The following is a 21,990-nucleotide window of genomic DNA, read 5'->3' as shown; positions in this document are numbered from 1 at the left end:
AAGGTTTTAAAGTTTCCTTTCTCTTAAGCGTAGTTGCTCTACTCTCCTTATCCGTGTTGTGTTAGCGAATGGGGAAGACCGGGGATGTGTATTTGGTGTTTCTCACAGCCCACAGGACTATACGGATGAGGCGTGAGTGGGGAATGCAGCGGCCAGATCTCAGTTTCACACTCGGGGCTTCAGAAAACCAGAAAAAACCAGGCTTGAACAGACAACCTGAAGAATTCCGTTTGACTTGTCTGTCACCGTTTGCTCATAAAGCTCAACATGAGGAAGTGAAGATTGGTCCGAAAACACAAGAAATCAACCATTTAAGGAGCTTTTTCTGAAAGATTAGATTCTTACAGCATAACGGTTAAACCAATTATTAGTGTGGTCACGATGGCTTTTTGATACCATCAGAGGTCACATTCAACAGGAACATTTTGTGAAATTCAGAGTACTAGTCAAACACCCCATAGATCTCTCAGTAAAATAATATCCACAGTCCATAGCTAATTATCAAGTTTCTCAGCTAAACCCAAGGTTTGAGCTAAATCAAGGTTTGAGCTAAATCCAAGGTTTGAGCTAAATCCAAGGTTTGAGCTAAATCCAAGGTTTGAGCTAATCCAAGATTTGAGCTAAATCCAAGGTTTGAGCTAATCCAAGGTTTGAGCTAAATCCAAGGTTTGAGCTAAATCCAAGGTTTGAGCTAAATCCAAGGTTTGAGCTAAATCCAAGGTTTGAGCTAATCCAAGGTTTGAGCTAATCCAAGGTTTGAGCTAATCCAAGGTTTGAGCTAATCCAAGGTTTGAGCTAATCCAAGGTTTGAGCTACTTTGTTTTATGAACACATTCATTGTTTTCGCAGACTGGGGCATTCTCAAAGAAGAGAACCACAAACTGAGGGAAAATGTGATTTATTGCCATTATTAATCGTGTCACTTAAAAAATATGGAATTGGACATTATTTTCGAAAACATTATCTGCAATCAAAAAAACCTTCCGCTTCAGAATGTATATGAGCTGTTCCATTAAGGCAGGTACAGTAAGGTTAGAAACGGTCTTGGTCTTGTGGTAGGGAGTAACACAATGCTGTGAGCTTCAGGGTAACAGCTGATTGTACCTGGATTACATTTCAACACTTACTTTTGAATTTGGGTTCACTCTGAAAAGGAAAGTCACAGAATAAAGCTGTCAACATCTTCAAACCGATACTGTTTCACAAAATTGAAAAGCACAGGAAGCCCGTTGTGCTGGGAGCAGCTTGGAGCTTGTCCTGGGCAGAAACATCTTCGGTTTCACAGAAGAATCTTGTAGTAATCATCCTTGTAGCTGTACAAAACCACCACAGCAACTCTGCAAAGACAACACACTCATCAAGTCAAAAACTTGATATTTAATGTATGTCCAAAACAACCCCACCGTGTGTCCACTAGCAGACATCTGTCCACTAGCAGACATCTGTCCACTAGCAGACTGTTGATGTTTCCATATGCAAAGGGAATGTAGAACACTTGCTATGGCCATCAAAAACAGACAATAACCTATAACTGTTTTATTGTGTAAGTCTACCACACCAGATAAAGTCTGTTTAGCTGTTTAACTGGCCAGTTCATTGTGTAAAAACAGCCTAATTGGACTATTTTTATTCATTGTCACCTTGATCATTATTGGCCCTAGCTTTCCATTCATTAACAGGGCATTTCAGATGACCCGGGGGGGGGGGCAGCTAGTCTGTTTTGAAGTACATGAAATAGTGGCTGTAGCTGTAAGACTGGGGCAGCTCAATGACTGTGGGGCCCTATGGGTAGTTTACAGGCACAGTGCAGCCAAGTGACTGTTGACTACTGTGGCCTTTGGCCCACTCATCTTGTCTTCTCTGTGCCCTAGTTCCAGCCAAAACAAACACAAAAACACCCACTGTGAATATCTCCATTGTTAGCGAGCCCAAATGATGTTGTCAGTAAACACTTTTCCCTTAACGGTGAATGAGTACACACAGGAAATTAAAACCAACTGCTCTGGACAGTCTACGAAGAGCCCAGATGGAACCATAGAAAGAGGCTCTAGCTTTCTCCCATGCATGAAAGAGAACATCCGTCAAATCCTACATGTTCCTTGTTCTGAAAATCCAAATGAAGCTAGGCAATGCAAAAAAAAAAAAGAGTTTAGCCCAGTCTTTGAGCAGGGCTATAGGCAGTGAGTCTGATATTAGCCCAGGCTCCTGTAGACAGCTTGCAGTGGGGCTTTAGCCCTACCTGTGACCTGGCCTATGGCCCAGGACTCTAGGTGTCACTCACAGTGGAAACAACCAGACAGCAGACAGAAAAGCAGTCCAAATCTTTCCCCCAGATTCCAAATGGAAATCTGATAATCTGAGGAGTTGTTTTAGAGACTACAGTTATCTCTGACCTGATCATCTGAGGAGTTGTTTTAGAGACTACAGTTATCTCTGACCTGATCATCTGAGGAGTTGTTTTAGAGACTATAGTTATCTCTGACCTGATCATCTGAGGAGTTGTTTTAGAGACTACAGTTATCTCTGACCTGATCATCTGAGGAGTTGTTTTAGAGACTACAGTTATCTCTGACCTGATCATCTGAGGAGTTGTTTTAGAGACTACAGTTATCTCTGACCTGATCATCTGAGGAGTTGTTTTAGAGACTATAGTTATCTCTGACCTGATAATCTGAGGAGTTGTTTTAGAGACTACAGTTATCTCTGACCTGATCATCTGAGGAGTTGTTTTAGACTATAGTTATCTCTGACCTGATCTGTTTGAAGAGTTTACTGACATCCACCTACCTGGGGTATGGGCTGGGGTTTTCTGATGTTTGCTGGTCACAAAAGGAAGTCTGGTTTTTAAAGGGCCTTTAATGGTCTCTACCGTTTTCCTCAGGTTTCATGATTTTTAATAAAAAAGGCGAGTTGGGCCTGAGTCAGACCCTGGGAGCACACAGGGGCGAGGCGATGGGGTATACTGCCCTGCTCTCTCACGCTGGCTGGGCTCGCCCGCCCTGAGACACCCATACGCTGTTCAAAACAGCCCAGTAACCACAGGTACAACTACGCACCTCTTCATGATTTTGAAGCGGTGGATCTCCTCGCAGATGGACTTGAGGTAGCGCTGCTTGGGGAGACGCGACAGCAGATGTTTAACGCTGATATTGAACGACTCATCTCCATCAAACTACAGACAGAGAGACAGAGAGAGAGAGAGAGAGAGAGAGAGAGAGAGAGAGAGATCAGACATTCAACATAGCCACTATGATCAAACAAACACGGTTGTTATTGTATTTGTCGATACCGTGTCAGAGACTCCACCATCTGCAGTTAATGGGGGGAAATATATAAGATAGATCTGCGGGTTGTGGATTTTACACATTGTATATTTTTGCCTGTTGAGACTGGAGGTTCTGTAAAGCTGCTAGGATAGTTTAGAGTCTCAGGCCCTCAATGCTCTGTGGGGTAATTAGTGTGATGGGGGGTTTCCTGTGGGTCTGGGCATGCACACTGTGTATTGGAAGTTGTTTTCTCTGACACTCAATCACAAAGCCATGTATGATGTGAGAGTGGAACTGTAGAAGGTTGCCATTCATTCTATGCTTTGTCTGCTAATATAAGCTTGTGTTTGGAGCATTTAAAAAAATCTTTAACACCATATCATTTACATTCTCTTTGTTTAAATGAAAGCTAGGGGTTTCTGCTTCGTTTGGCAGGCGCTGCAGCCAGGAATTTGGAATGTGAGTGTTCACACCTTGTCCCAGCTGATAGTTGGGTAAATCTGTGGTGTTTATTCCCCTCCCCAGACAAGGCTAAGGAAGGAGTCAGGACTCCCAAATGTTTCCTCTCCGCAGGCCTGACCCCCCTTCCTTCCCTCCCCTACTCCATCCTGCCAAGATGTACTTTATTGGTTGTGCAGATGGAGGTCATGATAAGCAGAGCTGGGTACAGACCTCCAAAGACAGGAAGTTGATGAGGGTTTCCTTCGGCAGGTCCACCTGGGACAGAACAACAAAGGGAGGTGCGTTAGACTCCACGAACACAACGGCTGTTACTGCATCTCACCATGTCATCTCAGACCACACTGTACATAGCATGCTGTCCTTTTCCTTAGGAAGTATATGTAACCTCAGCCACAGCACTCAAATGTTAGCTATAAATATTCAAGACACATTCCACAATGGCACAAAACAGAAGGTTCAGTTCCCTCAGCTCAAGGTCATGAAGATCATTTGCCCACTGTGCTGTAGCAATTTAGTCAGAGCAGAACATAGACTTTGTTCATTATTCTTCACTCATGGTGCTCTCACCACCACTGAGTGCACTACTGTAACTCACTCATGGTGCTCTCACCACCACTGAGTGCACTACTGTAACTCACTCATGGTGCTCTCACCACCACTGAGTGCACTACTGTAACTCATTCATGGTGCTCTCACCACCACTGAGTGCACTACTGTAACTCATTCATGGTGCTCTCACCACCACTGAGTGCACTACTGTAACTCATTCATGGTGCTCTCACCACCACTGAGTGCACAACTGTAACTCATTCATGGTGCTCTCACCACCACTGAGTGCACAACTGTAACTCATTCATGGTGCTCTCACCACCACTGAGTGCACAACTGTAACTCATTCATGGTGCTCTCACCACCACTGAGTGCACAACTGTAAAATGTCCTTTGCAGGAAATCATAGAACTGTCAGTGCTGATTTTCCATCTATGCTTTAAAATGTAGGTTAAATTGCCTCTTTCTTTAGTTAGGGGTATTACCTATGACAGACGGGTAGCATTACTGCTGATGTAACCTGGAAACAGACTTCTAGCTCTCAGTAAATACATACCGGCATCAAGGTGAATATGTCTGTTACGCTTCAATACCTCACGCTCCAGCATCTAACCCTCTGATGTGAACCAGACACAAACATATGGAATGACAAATGTATTTGGACTCTGTCGTATCAGTAAATAATACACTGTATAATTTACTCTGTGAATATCTCCTTTCAAATTGACTACGAAACCACAAATAAACAAAATATGCTAGCAATTTAGCTCCAAATGACATGCTCTCTCCTTCCGTTTTCTGTTTTGGAGCAACTGGAATCACTTTGTAGCCATCTACCTCCAGGAGAGCTCTGGTAACCCCTCTGCATGCAGAGAAAAACAGAGGGGAGGACCACTAGTCCAACTGATCGGCTAACCTTTGTCCTCATTTCACGCACAGATCTATTTCATACATGGATTCAACAGATAAGGTGTAGAGGCGGGAAAACAGAAAATGACTTACAGCCAGAACTTCGATGTCATTGCTCTTGCTCTGTAAATTGCTACCTAGATTCTGCAATCTGGTTTGTATCTGAACAAAGAGAGAGAGAGAGAGGGGGAAAAGGAGTAATTGCTCCCATGAACACAATGAAACTGGGAAACAAAAGCCACTTCATCCTCACATGCAATCCGTCTCTACGCGAGCCAATGGGGTTTAAGCCTGGGCTGGCGGCGTGTAAAAGGCGGTGCGTTGTCTGACTGTGACGAACGCTACAGTGAGACAGAGCTGGGAACCACAGCCAGAGAGGGAGAGAGAGGGCGAGGTTGTCCCGGTCTCGTGATCGGCTGCATGACTGGGCTTGGCTCGGTCCGTCCGTCTGTCTGTCTGTCTGTCTGTTATAGCCTACTCCAGGAGAGGTGTGAGTGACATATGTGATTGATTGACAGACCTGGGTCTCGTAGCGTCGTCTGGTGCTAGAGGACACCTTCTCCGGGGTGAGGAGGTTCACATTCATGTTACTAGAGGCACTGCTCCCGTGCTGCTCTGATGATCCTGTCAGATCACACCACACACACACACACACACTCCTAATGAGACCATGGCAATATGTCAGAGCTGTTACAGCCTTCTCCCACCACCACCCACAGACACCAGTCGACTGAGAAGCCATCATTGTTAGCCAGACTAATAAGTCCAGTGTGTTGTATTAAGGGTTATATCTAGTGTACATCTGAGCCAGAGGTGAGAAATGTAACACTACCACTAATCACTTTGTAGTTCACATATTCACCATCACTCTTTGATTATCCATTTAACAAAGCTCTGCCACCATGTAGGGACTTAAACCCAGAACAAAGTAGGTTCATAGGAAACCAGAGGACCATAATTACTGCTTTGCTCTCTCTCAAAGGTAATGGGGTCATCCTTGGACACAGGGTCAAGAGGCTGTTCAACTGTACCTGAGGTACTGACGAGTGATCCCTTGGAATTCTGAAGAGAGACAGTCTCAGAGATTTCCCTGTTGGAGGAGAGAAACAACATCGCTGTGTCAGTCTCTTTCCCCAACTTCACTGGAAGTGTGGAACAGAGTTTGTGCGTGGGGTAGTAAACCGTGTTGTCACCTGACATTTCTCTCCTCATAGAATTTGGTCCGACATTTCTGAACAATGTGATCCACAAGGTCAGACTCTGGAATCCTCTTCTCTGACTGCCTTTCCTTCTCAAAGGACTTGACCTGGGGACACACAGGGGACAGGGAGGGGAATCAGACCTGCTTCCAACACACACGTTCACTCAAAATTCTCATATTTTGGGGAATTCATATCAATACCATATACACTGAGTATACCAAACATTAGGAACACCTTCCTAATATAGAGTTTCACCACCCCGTTTGCCCTCAGAGCTTTGAGCATCTGGACAAGCTTTATATAAATGAATAGTTATTATCACCTTGATGTAGTACCCCTCCTTGTCTGAGACCAGGGCCATGCAGGTGATGCCAGCCTGTCTGCAGTGCTCCAGCAGAGTCTCCTGGGACTGAACACAACACAGTCAGATCCAGGTGGGAAGAAAACACTACGTTGTAATAGCCAAGTGAAAATATGGTATATACTGCCCCCGAAATGATGATGTCCCAACGGGCTACAGATCCTGCAACCTATTTCTAGACCCAGATGAACATTTACAGTTACTACTACTATATGTGGATTGACCAACTGTATGGTTTTGGTGAATTGTAACCTGCATGTACTTACAATAGAGCAGGGTTCCCAAACTGGTGGCCTGCGGGCAGAATTGGGCCAGCGGAAGGTTTTATTTGGCCCCCGAAATCCCCCCATCAGCTCCAAGTGATTTTAATTTGGGAAATCTGTTCAAGTATTTCCACACATTATAGATAGATCGTTTACAAATGTGATCATATACAAATGTAATCAAGGTTTAAAATGATTATGTTTTAGTCAAATATTACATCTATTTGGGCTTCATGCTGTCAATTTGCAGTCTACAAATGATTTGTAATTATGTTCCAGCCCCCCAACCATCCCCTCAAGAAAGAAAATTGGCCTTCAGCTGAATCTAGTTGATGATTCCAGCTATAGGGGTTGTGGTAACAGTGAGCTAGAGTTCAGTGGTTACAGTGAGCAAGTGGACCCATTCAACACTATACAGTGAATTCGTTTGAGGATACTCTCCTTCAGCTCCATGTTTCTCCTGTAATATGACAGTGGGGTTATGGGAAAGTTAGTTTGTGGCGTATTTATCAATGTGGGCTGTCTGTTTAAGAGTAAGAGTTGTAAGCAGTTCTGGTGGTTTAGTGGTGTGCTGAAAGCTGGGTTCAGGCAGGTTTCAGTGGCTTTCCTGTGACTCATCAGTTCCTGTGCAAACGGAGAGTGTGCGAGCAAACGGAGAGTGTGCGAGCAAACGGAGAGTGTGCGCGCAAACGGAGAGTGTGCGAGCAAACGGAGAGTGTGCGAGCAAACGGAGAGTGTGCGAGCAAACGGAGAGTGTGCGCGCAAACGGAGAGTGTGCGAGCAAACGGAGAGTGTGCACGCAAACGGAGAGTGTGCGAGCAAACGGAGAGTGTGCGCGCAAACGGAGAGTGTGCGAGCAAACGGAGAGTGTGCGCGCAAACGGAGAGTGTGCGCGCAAACGGAGAGTGTGCGAGCAAACGGAGAGTGTGCGAGCAAACGGAGAGTGTGCGAGCAAACGGAGAGTGTGCGAGCAAACGGAGAGTGTGCGAGCAAACGGAGAGTGTGCGAGCAAACGGAGAGTGTGAGCCATACGTGTTGGACAACACGGCAGGAATGTAATAATAAAAGCAGAAAACGCCCCCATTTAACACTGAGATCAGAGTAAGTGATGTGGTGGGAGAGAGAGAGAGAGAGAGAGCAGGGGTGGCAGAGATACCACTGGGCCACGGCAGCATAAAGCCTGGAAAATTAAATGCGTGCTGGGGGAACGCTTCACTTGTGCCTCATAAATTCCTCCAGAGTGGCGGAGAACCAAGTTTAGCTTGGAACGGAGAGCAACTCTGCCCATTGCACACACCTGGTCCTGTCCGGGTAGTGCACTCACCCGTGGCTGTGTGTGAGCAGCAGAGCTGATTTATCCTAATCAAATACAGACAGACAGGTTTCAACTGGCAGGCAATGCTGAGTCAGAACAGAGCAGCAGACGGACTCTGCTGAGGAACAATCCCTGTACTGTATATCATCTCTCTGCTCTGCTCTCCAGCGGTCTCTCTCCCCACCAGCGTCCTCACAGCAGCTCTCTCACTGAGACCGCAGAGGCTATAGCTCTGCCACTGTGGATGCCTGAGGGTAGACCAGCTTTCGGCCATATGCCTCCCAGCTGACCTCAGGTTTCACCATATTTGGCTAGAAAAACTAAAAGAAAGGAACCATCTCCGGACCATAAATGATCATTTACTGGAGATTTGTCCAGTAAAAGCAGTGCATGTGAAAGGTGTTAGGAGTGGAGTAATCTCAGCACTTAATAAACTCTGAACACTGGATGTTGTCTCTCACCCTCCCCCCAGCTGGCTGGCTGGTCCATAAGGCAGGCATCCCTAACAACTTGGAGTGACATGTTGTTCCTCTCCAGCAAAGCAGCGTGAGCTCAGACAAAGCAAAGCTTTTAATTGCTGCTTGGGGCTCAGGGGGATGGAGTTGGGCAATCAGTGACGTTACAGAGAGTCACCGAGACAGAAACAGAAGAGTTCAAATGAACAGTAGAGAAGAGAGGGGGGACACTGGAGTGGGTGGAAGGAATGATGGAGAGGACAAGGGAGAAAAGGGTGAGGTAAACAGAGGAAAAGAGGATTAAAAGAAGAGAACAAGAGGGGAAGTTTCAACGTAAGAGAGAGAGGAGAGCTGTCAGCTGCACGCTAACGCCAGGTTATGGGGGCCAGGCAGAGAGAGACACACAGCAGTAGTGACGTACAGCTCCTGGCCTGAGATCAGGCTGTCACATAAACATGAAGAATGGGACGAGGCATGGCACCAGAACAGCAGTCACACTACACCACCCACATGCAACAGGATGACAACAAGTACACTGGAACACATTGAAACTCTTCTCAGGATAAAGTTGGTCAGACTTCAACTACAAACTGAAAATAAAAACTGCGTAGAAAACTCTATAAAATAACAGAGATGTATTTCATCGTATTTCTTAAACGTGCTACACTAACAGGCTTATACAAGTAACCTCAAAATGGATCCCATTCCCCTGAGTGTTTACAGGCCCAGACACTGTCAAGGTAAATAACTCGGGCAGTTTGGACCCCCTGTCCATGTTGGGTAGAAGAGAATAGAGGTGTTGCCCCCTGTTGGTTAGATATTGTCACAGCAGAAGGTGCTACAGGCTGCTCATCACTTACCTGTGACACATCATAGACGATGTCAGCAGAGACCCCTGCTGTCCACAGCTTCTGGATCACATTGATGGCCCTGCCCATGGAGGTGTGGCCTACAGGCACCACCAGCACATCACACGAACTGATAGAGGGCTAGGAGGCAGGGAGTTAGGTTTAAACACACACACAGAGCTCCACACAAATTCAGTTGATTTGATTACAGAGGGTTCGGGGGTAAACCCATCAACTGTCATTCTACAGTATAGAAATATACAGTAGAGCCTTTCCCAAAACAGTAACATTTTAGAGGCAGGATAATAACATATAACTGAAAGTAATAAGCCATCCTCAAATATGACCTTCTGTGTCTGTGGGTCATTATCACTGATGAAGTGTTCTCACCGGCTCCTCCATGTTGGCCAGGGCAGCACAGACCTTGTCCAGAGCCACACTGGCCCCTACTGCCGAGGGGACAGGAGCAGAGGACGCTGGACCACGGAACTCAAGGATCTACAGGAAGAGAACCAGAAACCCTGATAGTTCAACACTTCCAAGGACCTAAGTTGGGACATAATCTGTTGGCGGCATGGGTAGGGTGGGGGCATTACCAGGTGGTCGTATCTCCCTCCTGCAGCCACGATGTCTGGCACTGTGCGTCTGCGTTTCTTGATGAAGGCCACAAACTGGAAGATGACCCCACAATGGTGCTGCACTTTATATACCAGACCCAGATTGACCACTACCTAAAAGACACACACACGAGAGAGAATCAATCAATCAATCACTCACTCACTCAACAGCAAAACACATTTCAATACCATTCTCTCCATGCACTTCATACACATGTGGTAACAATCAAGATGGAGGGTGAGAGGGAGTAGCAGTACCTGCAGCTTGACGCCCAGTCTCCTGAGCAGACCGGTGAGCTCCTCCAGGTCTCTGAGGCCCTGCTTGGCCAGCTGGGTTACGGCAGTCTTCTGTTTGGTCAGAGAGGTGATGAGGGGGACCAGGTCCCGAAGGTCTCCCTTTTGCTCTATGTATTTATACAGCGTCTGCAACTGGCAGGGAAAGACAGACAACATCAGACACAGATCTGAACAGAGAGAAAATACAGTATCTGTAGCTGAGAGCAAGGCAATGTTCAAGAAAAGCTGACCAGTGTCTTCCCTCTGAGCAGAGTCACAGTGGACACACTGATGATTTCACCAGACATGTCATGCAACAGTAGATACTTACACTGTTGTTGGACAGAGAGAGGTTACAGAACTTGGCCTCCACCTCTCGCCTGGTCAGCTTTTCACTCTATGAACAGAGACAGAATACCATTTTATAGTTCCACTGGTAGAACAAATATGTTACAGACAAAACTTCTACCACACAATCTACGCATGCATGGTGTATGTGTATGTTTAATTTGCACGAGTGCGGTGGGCGGAGTACTAACCATGGCTTCACAAAGGATACTGGAGGCGTGGCTCAGCTTGTCCTCTGGGACTCCGCTGTGTAGCAGGATGGCCTTCAGCAGACTGGTGTGGTTCAGGTATATGTGGTAGTTCCTCTCCTAACACAACACACACAATACACCATTACACCACACCACACCACACAACCAATACACCTGAGCACAAATACAATCCTCATCCATAAACCACTACTGTAGGAGGACCTCTCATCCCTAAACCACTACTGTAGGAGGACCTCTCATCCCTAAACCACTACTGTAGGGGGACTTCTCATCCCTTAACCACTACTGTAGGGGGACTTCTCATCCCTAAACCACTACTGTAGGGGGACTTCTCATCCCTAAACCACTACTGTAGGGGGACTTCTCATCCCTAAACCACTACTGTAGGAGGACCTCATCCCTAAACCATTACTGTAGGACTTCTCATCCCTAAACCACTACAGTAGGAGGACTTCTCATCCCTAAACCACTACTGTAGGAGGACTTCTCATCCCTAAACCACTACTGTAGGGGGACTTCTCATCCCTAAACCACTACTGTAGGGGGACTTCTCATCCCTAAACCACTACTGTAGGGGGACTTCTCATCCCTAAACCACTACAGTAGGACTTCTCATCCCTAAACCACTACAGTAGGAGGACTTCTCATCCCTAAATCACTACAGTAGGAGGACTTCTCATCCCTAAACCACTACTGTAGGACTTCTCATCCCTAAACCACTACAGTAGGAGGACTTCTCATCCCTAAACCACTACTGTAGGACTTCTCATCCCTAAACCACTACAGTAGGAGGACTTCTCATCCCTAAACCACTACTGTAGGAGGACTTCTCATCCCTAAACCACTACAGTAGGGGGACTTCTCATCCCTAAATCACTACTGTAGGAGGACTGCTCAGTGAAATGGCCACAGAGGCTGGCTGCTGCTCTCTCATTCAGTGACTCACACATTCTTAACAGCTTTCTCACACAGAGAGAGGGAATATACAGTAAATGGTGCAATCAGGGAGAGGGCCTTTTAGAGTGGGCCTGGAGCCACGGGGGTCCTCTGGCTGTAACAGGGCTGGGGGGGGGACTGGGCTCATGCTGAGTGAACTGGGCCTACTGTACCAGGGTTTTTTCTGGATCAAAATGGAGCTTAGGTGGTGAACGTGGCAGGGGTTGCAGTCGGCCTGGATGAATTTTAGAGAACATTTTAGAGGCCCCCATCTTGATGTTGTAGAGACATTTTTGCTTTTATAAGCCAATTTCCTGCAATTCTACACATTTTTCCATGCAACAGAGAAGATATGTTGCAGTTTTAAAACAAATTTAGTGTGATTTGACATATTCTGCCATGGAGCTGAGAGAAGATTTTAAAGTTTTAAAGCTAATTTCCTGCAAATCTAAGCATTTTGCAATGGCTAATGCTGTGTTCTAACTACACTGGTAAATTATTATTTTGAATTTTCAATTCTCCCTGACTATCTAGATTATATTTAGGTGACTGCTAGTTTTCAAAGATTATATTCTTAAAAAATACATAGGTAATTTATCTTTTCTACATTCTTTATATCTGGTTTTAGTCATTTACATTTACACGGAAAGTGTTTTTCCCGCCCAAGAATTTCAATGGCAGAAAAATCCCTGTGTAGTGTCCAGGGAGTGAACAGGCCTGTGACCTGAACTAGACTGTGACAGCGGTAGTACCACGGTGAAAGGAGTGAGCCAGACAGGAAGTGGTCCAGTACTCATACCTGCAGGACACTGAACTCCTGGATAATCTCTGAGATGGTGAAGATGGTCTCAGCGTCAGGCAGCAGGCTGTTGGTGACAGGGACAATGACATCAAAGGAACACTCCAGCAGCTCCCTGGGGTGAGCCCTGTCTGGCTTCCTGGGCCGGAACACACGCTCGATGCTCCACCTGTGCACACACACACCCCGTTACATTATGCTGGATATAAACACATGCTCAGATGACATGCAAAGACTGAACATGCATAGACTCAAGAATTCAATGATTGACTCCTATGAGGTTTACCTCTTGAAATGGGTAATGTTATTTCTGGCCACAAATCTTGCGAATGCCATCTGGAATGGAGACAAAAGAGAGACTCAATAAACAGTGCATGCAAGACTACAATAGATCCCTATATGGAAACAGACAGTTAGTCCCTAGGATGTTCCAGGGTTGTCCTGGCTCTAGTCCACTCTGATTGCGTGCCACGATAACGGTGTAGTACTTCCTGCTTCTTGATGCTCACCCGGAGGTCGTAGGGCAGGGTGACCAGCATACCGCTGTGGTCCATCAAGCAGGCCAGCTCACTGCCCTCATACAACTTCCTATTCCTGGGGAGCAGGAGGGGGGTCTGGAGACGCACAGCCCCTGGACAGACAGCCACAGAAACACTATGTTTAATGTATGTTAATAAGTTTAATGTACATAAAAATAGAACCTCAAACACAATATGGAAGTTCAAATTCAACCAGTGTGCCCGCCAGCCATGTACAGTATCTACTTTGCATAATATATATATTTGACCTGGACGAAGCAGATAATATATAAACTGAATAAACAACTCAAATAAAGAATCGCAGCTGTATAAAGGTCTATAACATGTATATATAACCAAACATCTGCCTAGAATTATAGTCACTAGAGACAACAGTATATATGGGAGCAGATGTTTAAGTCAAGGCCCCCAGTGAGGTCTTCATAACAGCGAGTTACAGTGGAATGGGTCAAGTCGTTTGCACAAGAGAGTAAACATGACTTCAGCTCTTAAAATGGGACAAAATAGTCCGGACTCACCGTGTTTCTTGAAGATCCTGGTAATTGTCTCGTACACATACTGTTGCAATTTAGCACTGTTGAAATTAAAACTACCCTGCAGCAAAACAAAACAAACGCAGTCTGTTATGAATAAAAAGGCATCGATTAAAGCTTAAACAATCCCAGCATTATGTGGAACAGATGACGGGAGAACTGCAACGGAACACAGGACCAGCATCATTACTGTGTCTACAGTGACACCTACAGGAGGAGATGGGAAGCTCTTCCCACTTTGGACCATTCTGTTCTGAGCATTCAAGACAAATTCTCCAATACCTGTCTGTCACAAACAGTGGTTTGAGACGCTATGAAACGGCAGAAAGAATAATCGTACCCAAGCTTTAACGTCTGGTTGGCTTTGTGTTGTGTTTGTGTGGCTAGGTCAGGTTTGAGGGGTCTGGTCCAATGTGTCGGTGTGTTGGCCAGGGCAGTTGCCTAGTACCTTGTGGAGGTCGATATCGTAGGTGTAGTCCATGACGGGGGAGGTGTTCTGGGAGAAGAGCTGGTTGACCATAGTGCGGTAGGCCTTGCCATTGACGTTAGCCATGGTGTGCTGCAGGACCTCGTGGAGCTCTGACTCCTCCATCTGGGGCGGGGGCAGCAGATCACTCTTCAGGAGCTCCTGGGCCGTGGGACGCAGGGCCGGGTCATGGTTCAACAGCCAGCCAATCACCTTCCTCTGAGATAGACACAGGGCTAAGGATCAGTCAATCGGCCCATACCGTGTAACGTCACTCAGTTTGGCTTCATTAAACTTCCCATCGTCAGACTATGTGAACTACTTCTACTTCATACATAGCTTCACAAAATTCACAGAGCTGAGAGTATAACTTGTGTAACATGAATAGAATATGTCCTTAGTCACCTGCATTCCACTCTTACACTCAGGGAAGTCTTCAGGGAAGTGGATGTCCTCCTGCAGAGTGGAATGACAGAGTGACGGTGATGAAAGATGATTGAGACCCCCTCCCCCCCGTGTTCCCTTTGCTGGACAGACTCACCATGCGCAGCTGGCTCAGGACTGAGATGCGTTCAGATCCGGTGGTCATGGGCCGGTAGGACATCTCAAACAAGATGATACCCAAGCTAAACAGATCCACTTTCTGAGGATAAAAACACATCGTGGGTTGAACCCTCTCCCCTTTTACATCAGGTTCATACAGAATGATATATTTCCTAGTGAGAATACAGTAACACCGTTGGGAAAACCTTGAACTGCCTAAAATGACAGAGGACATCAGTCTGTGCTCCACCCAGGAGTCAAGGGCCTTAAAAAGTCATTATAAGATAGTATAATTCTTTTGAGACTAATTTTGAGATCTTTTATGAATGATTGTACTGAGACAATACCTCCTTATTTTGTTCTTCTGAATTGACTTTGGTGCTTGTTCCATTCATACTGTATTTCTTACCTGGTTGTAAGTGGCTTTAGTATTTCCTTGCACCTCTGGACTGACATACAAGGCAGTACCAACCATACCAGTCATATTCCCTGTTCAGAAATAACAAGGTACAAAATATGAGCTTAACAGAGTCACAAAGCCTGAAACACTTGGGGCAGTTTGACGTGGAAGGAGGTTGCTTCTCAGTACCTGTTGGGTCCGATTTGAGAATCAGAACAGAGCCACTCTCCTCAATATCCAGTTTACCTGCTGCAGCCTATGAGGAGATTAAATGTACAGTCAAAACCACTTATTTGTTGATTCTTGACTTACTTGGGCTTGCAGAGAAGGCAATAACACATTACAATTCTGACATTAAAAGACAAAAAACACAAGAAATACATCAACTTGATACAGCGTCAAAATTCCACTTATAGACCTCAACATGAACTTCAAGGTATCAGTTAATTAATCTCTATCACCAGGAGACAGCGAAGCTGAGGACATTAAGGCATACCACATTAGCAGGATGGTCTGTGGCCAGGCCAAAGTCTCCAATTTTCACATGGTCCTGAGAGTCCAAGAAAATGTTGACAGGCTTGAGGTCTCGATGAATCATCCCCTGTTGGAAGGGTGATGGGGAGGTGATCAATTAGTGCTAATTGGAACCGTGGCTAGAAGCATGTCATGCGTGACTGTCCTGGACTTCCTACTTCTTAACCGAATGTGACCCTCTCTCGCTCCACTCTTCTCCAACTCTATGATCTCAACATGATATCTCTGTTTTCCACACCCTGAAGCAGACACTGAACCCTACAGTGCACTCTGATTAGGGGAGATGGGGCTTTACAGACAGACCTGTTCGTGGATGTAAGCCAGGCCATCCAGGATCTCCCTGAAGAACCTCCACAGGCGACTGTTGTCCTGATGGAGGCCCTGGTCAATGGTGTCTCGCAAAGTGCTTTTTTCACAGTATTCCATCTGGAGGGAGGAGAGAAAACAGGTTAGATCAGGGTTCTCAAAGTGGGTCAGGGTGTCCACGGTCAGAGCAACATTTTTTAAATAATAATAATAATACATACACATATATATAAGTTGTGTTCTGATTATGAGGGGGTCCCTGATTAATTTTGTGTCACAGCCCAAAACGTTTGAGAACCCCTGGGTTAGATGTCAGACATAAAACAGTGCCCTCTAGTATGGTATTAGTTAAGTGCTAGTGAACTGAGCCTTACCTGGATGTAAAGGTAATGTGCTATGAGCTGTGGCCTCTCCGAGTCTGTGCTATCTATCGTGTCACCCCCCACTCTCTTGCTTGGCTCCTCCTAAGGAATGGAGATTACATTGAATGTAATTGGTGAAATTGTACACACTAGTAACACACACTATGGCAATAATGTGAACACTAACCTGAGATATGCTGCCATTCCCATTGTCAAAAATGATGTCACTCTCTGAGTCACTGTTTGACGGGCTAGACGCAAACAAAACAGATAACAAGAAGTGCATTTTATTTCAGTATATCAAGTGCACAGGGCACTGCATCAGATGTACCCTTAGAGGAACTCACAGGAAGGAGGCACAGAAGACATCCTCTTCATCATCGTCGTCCTCATCGCTGGTCTCGTGGCCACTACACTTGGCGCTAGAGGACCTTTCGATGGAGGTGCTCCACTCCACCGAGCTGGCTAGGGCGGGGGGAGGGGCGTTGTCCTCCACGTTGTCAAGAATGCTGAAGCCCAGCTCGTTGAGTCGCAGAGAGGGGGCTCGGACCTGGGGCAGTTTCTCCGCTGTGCTCTTGGGCTCGGAGCTGTCTGAGCTCAGGACCCCCGTGGAGGGGGTCTCGTGCCTCTCGATCCAGGCGTTGTAGTAGCGGACGATGTTCTCATGGTTGAGGCGCGACAGCAGCGTCACCTCACCTTTGATCCTACGGAACTGCTTACTGGCTGGGTTCACCTGGATACGCTTCACAGCATAGTAACATCCATCCAACTTGTTCTGGACCTGCACATAACGAGAGGATGGAAAGACAGAAAGACAAACAAAGATGGGTGGGGAGACAAGCGAATACTAACATTATGTGAACAATAACCATGGCCTAAAAGACAAGGGGAAGGCTATGAAAGCTACTGTCAGCTATGCTATATTAAACATGGTTTACCTTGATAACGGCACCAAAAGCTCCTTTCCCCAGCAGCTGTAACTCTTCAAACTCATTGAAGTAGCGTGAGAACTGCCTCTGCAGCCCAGTGCTGAACGGAGCATTGAGGATGTGACTGTGAGGGATGACCGACGACGGAAAGTCATCCCCATTGTCTGGGAGAGGACAGAATACACCAGTCAGGACTCTATATGGTGAATCAGAAGTCTGAACTCTTAGTGTGTGACTTTAACACTGAAAATATCTAGTGGCTCTGTTCTGAACTTTGTAAAGAGAAGTTGTCACCTTCTGGACTAGCATCCTGGCACTGTAGAGGGGTCTTTGGAAGTGGAGGGTTGAGGAAGGGGTGGTCCAAGAGCTGCTGGGTGTTCCAGCGGTCAGCATCATCCAGGCACACACACCTACCACACACACAAACAGTGAACGTTGCATTACACATGGAAACTTCCAATAGAGCTAACATTCATGTAGGGGATTCCTGGCAAGGCCCACTGTGGCCATCAACATCTGGTCCACACTGTGTTACTCTGCATCCACACTACACTAACACTGGTACCCAAACACAGAGGACGAACTCTGACAACCAACCGCTGATTAACACACTGTCCATGATAGGAGGACAATAGGCCAAAAGGCACAGGAAAGTGAAATATATCAAATTGAACCTGTATGTGCAGTGTGCCTGGTTTCTATCACAAGAATAATAAAGCTGACATGTTTCCTAAATCATCTAGCTAGATATACCAAAAAACATATGTGCTAATGAGTCATAATCTGTAAAACACATTTTAATTTAACCACAGAAAAATACAAGTTTTAATTGACTGCCACCATAAAAAAGTGAGAAGGTCCAGGCATGGAAGAAGTGACTGAGACTGGGCTGTCTAGCTGTCACTGAGACTAGCTGTCTGGCCAAACTGAGTTGATGGTTATTGTCAAGCAGGCGTACCTGTTAAGGAAGTCCTGGAAGTCAGCTGGCAGGCTGGTGGGCACAGACACAGGGTACTCCCTGACCTCCTTCCCCTGGCTCAATGCCAGCAGCATAAGCCCCATGCTCCATACGTCCCCTTTCTTCCCAGCCTTGGTGGGAAGCATGTCCTCACAGAAGTGCACGCGGGCCTGCACAAAGATGTCCTCATTGCAGATGTCACCCAGTCTCTTGGAGAGGCTGTAGTCTGTGAGACGCACATTGCCCTGGTGGTCCAGCAGCACACTAGAGGCGCCCAGCTGTTTGTGGACAACAGAGTTGGAGTGAAGGTACTCGAGGGCAGCCAGGAGCTGGGTGGTGAGCAGGCGGAGGCGCTCTAGGGGGATGGCGGTCTGGCTGGCCAGGCTCTGGCTCAGACTGCTGCTGACCCCGACATACTCCACCAGCAGGTCCACCACCAGGCAGTCATCCCTCTCACTGGAGCTCAGGGCCTGGTAGTGCACCAGGTTAGGGTGCTCCAGCTTCAGCAGGGAGTTCAGCTCACTCTCTGCTCCATGGATCTATAAAGACATGGACAGAGGGTATTACTTAGTGTGTAGGCATCTGTGTTACAATATCTTGAAATCTATGACTATAGCATCTGAAGTCAGGAAGGATCTCAGCAAGGAATTACTCACCTGCTTTTTACAATTGTCAATCTTCCCGTTTTCCTCGCTGGTGAAGAACTTGCCAATCTTCTTGTTCCAGCGTAGGATCCACTCGTATACTACAGCAAACTCTCCGTTGGTCGCATCGAAAGCATTATAAACATTACGGCCAAGCCTCTCACTCTCCCCTGCCAGAGACACAGACACATAGCATACTGAGGCGCACAACTCAACACTGACAGTACAGTAAACTACAATACAAAACAACGTAATGAGAGAGATTTACAGGAAATTATAATCTCTTACCCAGGCACTTCCCTCTATGCACTACGATGTCCCCCAGGGTACTGTTGCTGAAGTGAAGCACTTCCTGTGAGCGTTGGCAATCCTCGCTGTATGTGTCCCGTCTGGTGACAACAAAAACAACATTAGCTCCGCGTAGTTCAGGGACAGAGCTATATCTTAGGAATGTATGTTGCTGGTCCGTGCCTGTGGCGGGTGTTCGAGTTGGTTCGTCTCCGGTGGTTGGCCCCTTTTCTGGGTTCAGTGAGCTCAGGTGGAGGTCCAGGGGAACAAGGTGAGCTGCCCAATACAGAACAACTTTCTATGGCAGGCTGGTCCAAACTGTCAAAGCGCTCCTGGGCAATCACAAAGCCAGAATCTGTTTACATTTCATGCTCTGTTTTGTATGGAGGTTTATTTTTAATATGTAGGTCAAGTCAAGCATGATTTTAATTCATTTGGTTTCAAACAATATTATATTAATTGATGATCAGTATCCTAAAAACCTAAAGTCCGTCACTTTTCCAAAGAGGGATAAGAAGTATTGGTTCTAAAAAAGTGAGTTGGCTAAATGTAAACATTTGAAGATTATGAAGGCACCTGTTTGGCCATTTCTTTCCTCTTCTTCTCCTCTCGTTTCTCCTCCTCTCTTCTTTGGATTTCAGCCATGATCTCAAATTTCTGTAGAGGTGAAAGGGTTTAAAGATATAGTACATTTGTGTGTGTGTGTGTGTGTGTGTGTGTGTGTGTGTGTGTGTGTGTGTCTCCTCCTCACCGTCTGCTCCTCCTGCCTGCGGCGTTGGTCCAGTTTCTCCTGCTCCTCCAGGGCTAGCCTCTCCTGCTGCAGCCGCTGGTTCTTCAGCATCTCCTCATGGAAGGAGCTGGACGGACGCTTGTTGTGTTCACTCAGAAACCCCTGAACATGGTCGGCCAGCTCATAGATCATCACCTGGGGGAAGAGAGGAGGAGGTGATGGAGAAAATATGTCATTTTGAGACTTACACAATGACGTGACCAAAGCAAAATTATAATTGTAGTGTCTAAGGATTCAGTGGAGATGTTGGTCATCTGTCTGCCGGCCTGTAAAAGACTATCTCACCTCCCCACATCGCTCTGCAGCCAGTTTAGTGAGCTCTGTCTGGAGGCTCTGGAGGTTGTCATTGGAGAGACCTTTGGCATTCTTTAAGTCAAGCTCTGGAGGCCTGTCTCCCAAACAAACAAAGGAATGAATGTTTAAAAACATATACCATTTTGTTCCAGACAGATGAAATGATTAGGCGATTGTATCAAACCGAAAAACACGTTTAACTACAAATCAGGCACAGTATTATTCCTAATGCCAGAGGTGGCAGCTGTTATTCATATTTCATCAGACAGCAACAGCTGGCCTGACTACACGTGGCCCCAGTGGTGTATACTAGGAAACATTATCTAACATTATACATCTGAATCTAGGGCAAGATATACCGTATGACATGCATTCCATCGATGGATTGATCTAATGATACTCACACATCTGGGTACGTTGGTGGGATTTTGACCTGCAAGTCCACTGTCACATAACTTTCCTTCCCATTGCTTAGTCCGTTAGGTCGCAGGCACAGGTATACCTCGGGTGGCCTTTTGATCTGAATGAGGAGAGAGCAGAACACAGAAGGACACAAATATGGGAATTATTGTTGGTGTAATCAACACCACGTCGCATTAGCAAGTCAGCAATCAGGAACTATATTCATCAAACAATTGTGTTGAAAGTAGGCCTACCTTCCATGGACGGTTATTCCGCAGATCCCGAAAATCATCTCCAAAAATGGATGCAAGCGCTTCTAGTTCGTTTTCCTGTTGAACAGAATAGTCGTCGGTTCCACTCCCAGCTGCAGAAGTCTGATGACAACTCATCCTACTAGCTGAGCTACATGGACACACATGTCTCGCGCATACACCCGTCTTAATATCGAGGCGAATTAGTTACAACCTATTGTAACACTCGTCTTTTGTTACTTAGTAACATTACAATATCAACCTTGGATAAAGTTACGCGATCAATAATGTATCTGATTCCAAATCGAGGAACTTCCAGCATTGACAGCACCACGGAATCACAACATAGTCGCAACGCTGGTGCATGGCAGGCGTCATACGTGCCGTCGCAGATGTAACGTCATTACGTAACATTTCCAAAACATAACTGTAGATGGCAGTAATGCACATCTCTAAAGAAAAATTAAATAAAACATTAAATGGAAGTTATGCAATTCATCACACATCTGTTCACCTGACTTCTTTATTATCAACCACAATTTGCAATCACAATTTGTTGTGTAATTATCAAGGCCAATAATTCCTGTCTCAAGTGACTAAATATTGATTATGGTGATGAGGAGAACGAGCGGCTAAGTAGGGAAAACAGGCCGTAATAAAAAAAAAATATTCTGGTAAAAAAAAATTATAACAGATATTCAATGGTATACGTTATTGGTGTAAAAGGCTCTGGGTGTGATAAGAGAGTTCAAAGAGATGCCTATGCTCAGAACAAGCTGTGTGACATTGAGTTGTGTGAGATTCTGAAAAGGATCTTTCAGATAACATCCGTGTCAGTTTAACTGTTAACTCCCATCACTCATTGGCTGGCAGAAGAACATAATTACACGGCAATGGAATTCTAAACCATAGCATCCAACACCTATCTATCTG

The 21,990-nt window shown here is 45.9% G+C and overlaps 1 protein-coding gene across 1 annotated transcript; it reads right to left on the bottom strand.

Annotated features, from left to right (window-relative positions):
- Positions 1–882: 882 nt before the first annotated feature.
- On the bottom strand, positions 883–21,418 carry eif2ak4 (eukaryotic translation initiation factor 2 alpha kinase 4). Its single transcript, XM_029686890.1, has 39 exons — positions 21,061–21,418; positions 20,809–20,924; positions 20,396–20,498; positions 20,072–20,245; positions 19,897–19,977; positions 19,504–19,652; positions 19,321–19,421; positions 19,045–19,202; positions 18,389–18,927; positions 17,725–17,840; positions 17,440–17,594; positions 16,849–17,282; positions 16,689–16,752; positions 16,514–16,603; positions 16,137–16,259; positions 15,796–15,900; positions 15,489–15,555; positions 15,309–15,388; positions 14,898–14,999; positions 14,762–14,812; positions 14,339–14,575; positions 13,876–13,951; positions 13,328–13,449; positions 13,105–13,154; positions 12,819–12,987; positions 11,063–11,179; positions 10,855–10,920; positions 10,506–10,676; positions 10,227–10,361; positions 10,021–10,128; positions 9,643–9,771; positions 6,711–6,797; positions 6,380–6,492; positions 6,218–6,276; positions 5,707–5,810; positions 5,280–5,348; positions 3,939–3,983; positions 3,057–3,172; positions 883–1,337 (listed from the first exon to the last, which is right to left on the bottom strand). Exons 1-39 carry the CDS (start codon positions 21,193–21,195, stop codon positions 1,280–1,282), a joined length of 4,974 nt encoding a protein of 1,657 aa, XP_029542750.1. The 5' UTR covers positions 21,196–21,418; the 3' UTR covers positions 883–1,279.
- Between the last annotated feature and the right edge of the window lie 572 nt (positions 21,419–21,990).

Source organism: Oncorhynchus nerka, linkage group LG18 (genome assembly GCF_034236695.1).
Source record: "Oncorhynchus nerka isolate Pitt River linkage group LG18, Oner_Uvic_2.0, whole genome shotgun sequence".
Lineage (NCBI taxonomy): Eukaryota > Metazoa > Chordata > Actinopteri > Salmoniformes > Salmonidae > Oncorhynchus > Oncorhynchus nerka.
Note: the sequence above shows the minus strand (reverse complement) of the source record. Positions and strands in the feature narration are given on the sequence as shown.